Genomic DNA, 7,505 nt, shown 5'->3' on the forward strand with positions numbered 1-7,505 from the left:
TGGGGTTTTATGAAGGATGGATGTGAGTGGTGAAGAGAAAGATGGGATTTGATAGGTGAGGGGTTTTTGGGGAAGAGGTGTTGAGGTGATTGGTGAATGGGTGAAGAAGAAGAGAGAGGGTGGTGGGGTAGGTGGGGATCCTGTGGGGTCCACAGATCCTGAGGTGTCAAGGAAAATTCATCCCTGCACCAAGTGGCGAGCAAAAATGCTCTTCATGCCAATTCTGAAGTTAAACACCGGGTTGGTGCCCATTTCTGGTGTTTAACGCCAGCTTCTTGCCCTTTCCTGGCGTTTAACGCCAGTCTGGTGCCCCTTTCTGGCGTTAAACACCCAGAATGGTGCCAGACTGGGCGTTAAATGCCCATTTGCTGCCCTTACTGGCGTTTAAACGCCAGCAAGGTCTTCCTCCAGGGTGTGCTATTTTTCTTTCTATTTTTTATTCTATTTTTGCTTTTTCAATTGATTTTGTGATTTCTCATGATCATCAACCTACAGAAAACATAAAATAACAAAGGAAAATAGATAATTATAACATTGGGTTGCCTCCTAACAAGCGCTTCTTTAATGTCAGTAGCTTGACAGTGGGCTCTCAAGGAGCCTCACAGATACTCAGAGCAATGTTGGAACCTTCCAACACCAAACTTAGAGTTTGAATGTGGGGGTTCAATACCAAACTTAGAAGTTGGTTGTGGCCTCCCAACACCAAACTTAGAGTTTGGCTGTGGGGGCTCTGTTTGGCTCTATTTTGAGAGAAGCTCTTCATGCTTCCTCTCCATGGTGACAGAGGGATATCCTTTATCCTTAAACACAAAGGGTTCTTCATTCACTTGAATGATCAATTCTCCTCTGTCAACATCAATCACAGCCTTTGCTGTGGCTAGGAAGGGTCTGCCAAGGATGATGGATTCATCCATGCACTTCCTAGTCTCTAGGACTATGAAATCAACAGGGATGTAATGGTCTTCAATCTCTATCAGAACATCCTCTACAAGTCCATAAGCTTGTTTTCTTGAACTGTCTGCCATCTCTAGTGAGATTCTTACAGCTTGTACCTCAAAGATCCCTAGCTTCTCCATTACAGAGAGAGGCATGAGGTTTACACTTGACCCTAAGTCACACAGAGCCTTCTTAAAGGTCATGATGCCTATGGTACAAGGTATTGAAAACTTCCCAGGATCTTGTCTCTTTTGAGGTAATTTCTGCCTAGACAAGTCATCCAGTTCTTTGGTGGGCAAAGGGGGTTCATCCTCCCAAGTCTCATTACCAAATAACTTGTCATTTAGCTTCATGATTGCTCCAAGGTATTTAGCAACTTGTTCTTCAGTGACATACTCATCCTCTTCAGAGGAAGAATACTCATCAGAGCTCATGAATGGCAGAAGTAAATCCAATGGAATCTCTATGGTCTCAGTGTGAGCCTCAGATTCCCATGGTTCCTCATTGGGGAACTCATTGGAGGCCAGTGGACATCCATTGAGGTCTTCCTCAGTGGCGTTCACTGCCTCTTCCTCCTCTCCAAATTCGGCCATGTTGATGGCCTTGTATTCTCCTTTTGGATTCTCTTCTGTATTTCTTGGAAGAGTACTAGGAGGGAGTTCAGTAATTTTCTTGCTCAGCTGACCCACTTGTGCCTCCAAGTTTCTAATGGAGGACCTTGTTTCAGTCATGAAACTTTGAGTGGTTTTGATTAGATCAGAGACAATAGTTGCTAAGTCAGAGTGGCTCTGCTTAGAATTCTCTGTCTATTGCTGAGAAGATGATAGAAAAGGCTTGCCATTGCTAAACATGTTTCTTCCACCATTATTGTTGTTGAAACCTTGTTGAGGTCTCTGTTGATCCTTCCATGAGAGATTTGGATGATTTCTCCATGAAGAATTATAGGTGTTTCCATAGGGTTCTCCCATGTAATTCACCTCTTCCATTGAAGGGTTCTCAGGATCATAAGCTTCTTCTTCAGATGAAGCATCCTTAGTACTGCCTGGTGCAGCTTACATTCCAAACAGACTTTGAGAAATCAAATTGACTTGCTGAGTCAATATTTTGTTCTGAGCCAATATGGCATTCAGAGTATCAATCTCAAGAACTCCTTTCTTCTGATTTGTCCCATTGTTCACAGGATTCCTTTCAGAAGTGTACATGAATTAGTTATTTGCAACCATTTCAATGAGCTCTTGAGCTTCTGTAGGCGTCTTCTTCAGATGAAGAGATCCTTCAGCAGAGCTATCCAATGACATCTTGGACAGTTCAGACAGACCATCATAGAAAATACCTATGATGCTCCATTCAGAAAGCATGTCAGATGGACACTTTCTGATCAATTGTTTGTATCTTTCCCAAGCTTCATAGAGGGATTCTCCTTCCTTCTGTCTGAAGGTTTGGACTTCCACTCTAAGCTTACTCAATTTTTGAGGTGGAAAGAACTTTGCCAAGAAGGCATTGACTAACTTTTCCCAAGAGTTCAGGCTTTCTTTAGGTTGTAAATCCAACCATATCCTAGCTCTGTCTCTTACAGCAAAAGGGAATAGCATAAGTTTGTAGACTTCAGGGTCAACCCCATTGGTCTTGACAGTGTCACAGATTTGCAAGAATTCAGCTAAAAACTGATGAGGATCTTCCAATGGAAGTCCATGGAACTTGCAATTCTGTTGCATCAGAGAAACTAATTGAGGCTTAAGCTCAAAGTTGTTTGCTCCAATGGCAGGGATAGAGATGCTTCTCCCATAGAAGTCAGGAGTAGGTGCAGTAAAGTCACCCAGCACCTTCCTTGCATTGTTGGCATTGTTGTTGTTTTCGGCTGCCATGGGTTCTTCTTCTTTGAAGATTTCTGTTAGGTTCTCTACAGAGAGTTGTGCCTTAGCTTCTCTTAGCTTTCGCTTCAAGGTCCTTTCAGGTTCAGGATCAGCCTCAACAAGAATGCTTTTGTCTTTGCTCCTGCTCATATGAAAGAGAAGAGAACAAGAAAGTATGGAATCCTCTATGTCACAGTATAGAGACTCCTTGAGGTGTCAGAGGAAAAGAAAAATAGAAGGAAGAAGTAGAAGAATTCGAACTTATCAAGAAAGATGGAGTTCGAATTGTGCATTAAGGAGGAGTGTTAGTCCATAAATAGAAGGATGTGAAAAGAGGGGAAGAAATTTTCAAAAATTAAGTAAAAGATTTTAAAAACATTTTGAAAAACACTAATTGATTTTTGAAAACCAAGAGTGGAGAAGAAATCAAGTAATTAGTGAAAAAGATTTTGAAATTAGAAAGTAAAAAGATATGATTGAAAACTATTTTGAAAAAGATGTGATTAAAAAGATATGATTTGAAAAACAATTTAAAAAGATTTGATTTTAAAAATTAATGACTTGGCTATCAAGAAAAGATATGATTTAAACATTAAACCTTTCTCAACAGAAAAGGCAACATACTTGAAATGTTGAATCAAATCATTAATTGATAGCAAGTATTTTTGAAAATGGAAAGAAATTGATTTTGAAAAAGATTTGATTGAAAAGATATGATTTTGAAAAAATTTTGAAAACTTGAAAAAAATTTGAATTGAAAACAGAATCTTCCCTCTTGTGCCATCCTGGCGTTAAACGCCCAGAATGGTGCACATTCTGGCATTTAACGCCCAAAACACTACCCTTTTGGGCATTAAACGCCCAGCCAGGCACCCTGGCTGGCGTTTAAACGCCAGTTTGCCTTCTTCACTGGGCGTTTTGAACGCCCAATTTTTTTTGTGTAATTCCTCTGCTGTATGTTCTGAATCTTCAATTCTCTGTATTATTGACTTGAAAAGACACAAATTAAAAATTTTTGGATTTTTAATAATGAGGAATAATCAAAATGCAACAAAAATCAAATAACAATGCATGCAAGACACCAAACTTAGCAGTTTGTATACCATTGACACTAACAAAATGAGAATGCATAAAATAAAACACTCAAGTCAAGAGAATTCAAAGATCAGAGCAAGGAGATCATCAAGAACATCTTGAAGATCACTTAAGACACATGAATGAATGCAAGAAGAACAGAAACATGCAATTGACACCAAACTTAAAATGAGACAATAGACTCAACAAGAAACATGAGAATATTTTTGGTTTTTATGATTTTGTAATTTTTTTTTTGAATTTTTTTTTTAAAATTAAGTGGAAAAAGAAAATAAAGACATCAAAATTCTTAATGAGAATTCCAGGAATCATGCAATGTTAGTTTAAAGCTTTAGTCTAAAGAAATTAGACATGGCTAGCCAAGCTTCAGCAGGACATTGCATTCAAGAGCTAAATTGATGAAAATCAATCAGCTTTGGTGATGATAAGAACATCACCTTGAAACACTAGAATTCGTTCTTAAGAACTCTGAAAAATACCTAATCTAAGCAACAAGATGAACCGTCAGTTGTCCAAACTCAACAATCCCCGGCAACGGCGCCAAAAACTTGGTGCACGAAATTGTGATTCATTCTTTTCACAGCTCAAACAATCCCCGGTAATGGCTCCAAAAACTTGGTGCTCAAATACCATGGTCTAAATATAACTTCACAACTTCGCACAACTAACCAGCAAGTGCACTGGGTCGTCCAAGTAATAAACCTTACGCGAGTAAGGGTCGATCCCACGGAGATTGTTGGTATGAAGCAAGCTATGGTCACCTTGTAAATCTTAGTCAGGCAGATTCAAATGGTTATGGATGATATACGAATAAAGCATAAAGATAGAGATACTTATGTAATTCATTGGTGAGAATTTCAGATAAGCGTATGGAGATACTTTGTCCCTTTCGTCTCTCTGCTTTCCTACTGTCTTCATCCAATCCTTCTTACTCATTTCCATGGCAAGCTGTATGTTGGGCATCACCGTTGTCAGTGACTACAATCCCGTCCTCTCAGTGAAAATGTTCAACCCACCCTGTCACGGCTCGGCTAATCATCTGTCGGTTCTCAATCAGGTTGGAATAGAATCCATTGATTCTTTTGCGTCTGTCACTAATGCCCAGCCTTCAGGAGTTTGAAGCTCGTCACAGTCATTCAATCATTGAATCCTACTCAGAATACCACAGACAAGGTTTAGACCTTCCGGATTCTCTTGAATGCCGCCATCAATTCTAGCTTATACCACGAAGATTTCGATTAAGGAATCCAAGAGATAAACATTCAAGCCTTGTTTGCTTGTAGAACGGGAGTGGTTGTTAGGCACGCGTTCATAAGTGAGAATGATGATGAGCGTCACATAATCATCACATTCATCAAGTTCTTGAGTGCGAATGAATATCTTGGAATAAGAATAAGCTGAATTGAATAGAAGAATAATAGTAATTGCATTAATACTCGAGGTACAGCAGAGCTCCACACCTTAATCTATGATGTGTAGAAACTCCACCGTTGAAAATACATAAGTGATAATAGTGATCATTGGCTTTGGCCCCAAAGAGGGAACCAGAAGAACCAAGATGAAAATACAATAGTAAAAGGTCCTATATGTAGAGAACTAGTAGCCTAGGGTTTACAGAAATGAGTAAATGACATAAAAATCCACTTACGGGCCCACTTGGTGTGTGCTTGGGCTGAGCATTGAAGCATTTTTGTGTAGAGACTTTTCTTGGAGTTAAACGCCAACTTATGTGCCAATTTGGGCGTTTAACTCCCATTCTTGTGCCAGTTCCGGCGTTTAACGCCGGGCATTCTTGAGCTGATTTGGAACGCCAGTTTGGGCCATCAAATCTCAGGCAAAGTATGGACTATTATACATTGCTGGAAAGCCCAGAATGTCTACTTTCCAACGCCGTTAAGAGCGCGCCAATTGGGCTTCTATAGCTCCAGAAAATCCACTTCGAGTACAGGGAGGTCAGAATCCAACAGCATCTGCAGTCCTTTTCAGTCTCTGAATCAGATTTTTTCTCAGGTCCCTCAATTTCAGCCAGAAAATACCTGAAATCACAGAAAAACACACAAACTCATAGTAAAGTCCAGAAAAGTGAATTTTAACTAAAAAATAATAAAAATATAATAAAAACTAACTAAAACATACTAAAAACATACTAAAAACAATGCCAAAAAGCGTATAAATTATCCGCTCATCAGGCACGCGGATGCGTGACTTGTTTGGTGCGACTGGCGCGAGGGCAGCCTCGCGTTTGCACAACTCGCTGTTCAAAACTATATTTGCCAAAATATTGGGTGACGCGATCGCGTGGTGGACGCGATCGCGTGGATGGCCAAGATTGGAGGATGATGCGGACGCGTGGGACACGCGGTCGCATTGTAGGGGTTGTGCGTCTAATACTATTCCAGCCCCACTCCAGCCTAACTTGCTGCCATGCACCCTTTCCTACATCGATTTTCAGGTCACACGTCCGCGTGGGTGACGCGGACGCGTGGGAGGCTATTTTCCCACATGACGCAGTCGCGTGGATCAATTTGTGCCTAAGGCACGCCTCCAGCCGCGCTCCCGCGTGACTTTATGTTCGATAGATTTTCTTTCTTACTCACTTGCGACGCGGACGCGTCGCGTGCTATTTTTATTTTTTATTATTATTTTTTTATGATATGCAATATGCAAATACAGATGCAAACTATAGGCACTGGTACTGAGAAGAGTTATTGCTAACAAAAACTAAGAAATAAAAAGAAAGGAACGATTATACCATGGTGGGTTGTCTCCCACCCAGCACTTTGCTTTAACGTCCGTAAGTTGGACGCTCCACTAGCTCAGTCTTCTGCTATGGGTGGATCCTCCAAGAGGAAGATCTCTAGCTCCTTGTTTTTCTTCATCTTCTCACCATGATATAGTTTTAAACGATGTCCATTCACTTTGATGAAGTCAGAGCGTGAAGGATGACTTAGGTGGAAAACTCCGTATGGCTCAGCCTTCTCTACTCTATATGGACCTTCCCATCTTGATCGCAACTTGCCTGGCATGAGCCTCAATCTAGAATTGTAAAGGAGGACTAAGTCCCCAAGTTGGAACTCTCTCTTCTTGATGTATTTATCATGCACAGCCTTCATCTTTTTCTTGTATAGCCTTGAGTTCTCATAAGCTTCTAGGTGAAGGCTTTCTAATTCTTGTAGTTGCAACTTCCTTTCAGCTCCGGCTTTCTCAAATCTCATGTTGCACTCTTTTACTGCCCAAAAGGCTTTGTGTTCTACCTCAACTAGGAGATGATAGGCTTTTCCATAAACTAAGCAGAAGGGACTCATCCCAATGGGTGTCTTGTATGCTGTTCTGTATGCCCAGAGTGCATCTTGTAGCCTGGTGCTCCAGTCTCTTCTATGAGGTTTGACTATCTTCTGCAATATACGCTTTATCTCTCTGTTGGACACCTCGGCTTGCCCATTAGTCTGAGGATGGTAGGCTGTTGCTACTTTATGAATTATCCCATGCTTCTTCAGTAATCCTGTTAGTAATGGGTGCCTTGATCGCTCACGATTGCTCGTGGTGATCCAAAGTGGCAAATAATGTGATTTCTAACAAAGGAAACAACAGTGTTAGCATCATCAGTGCGGGTAGGAATTG

The 7,505-nt window shown here is 40.8% G+C and overlaps 1 protein-coding gene across 1 annotated transcript; it reads right to left on the reverse strand.

Annotated features, from left to right (window-relative positions):
* Positions 1-6,700: 6,700 nt before the first annotated feature.
* On the reverse strand, positions 6,701-7,099 carry LOC130974580 (uncharacterized). The gene has a single exon (XM_057899450.1). It carries the CDS (start codon positions 7,097-7,099, stop codon positions 6,701-6,703), a length of 399 nt encoding a protein of 132 aa, XP_057755433.1.
* Positions 7,100-7,505: the final 406 nt, after the last annotated feature.

The sequence above is a fragment of the Arachis stenosperma genome, chromosome 4 (genome assembly GCF_014773155.1).
Source record: "Arachis stenosperma cultivar V10309 chromosome 4, arast.V10309.gnm1.PFL2, whole genome shotgun sequence".
Lineage (NCBI taxonomy): Eukaryota > Viridiplantae > Streptophyta > Magnoliopsida > Fabales > Fabaceae > Arachis > Arachis stenosperma.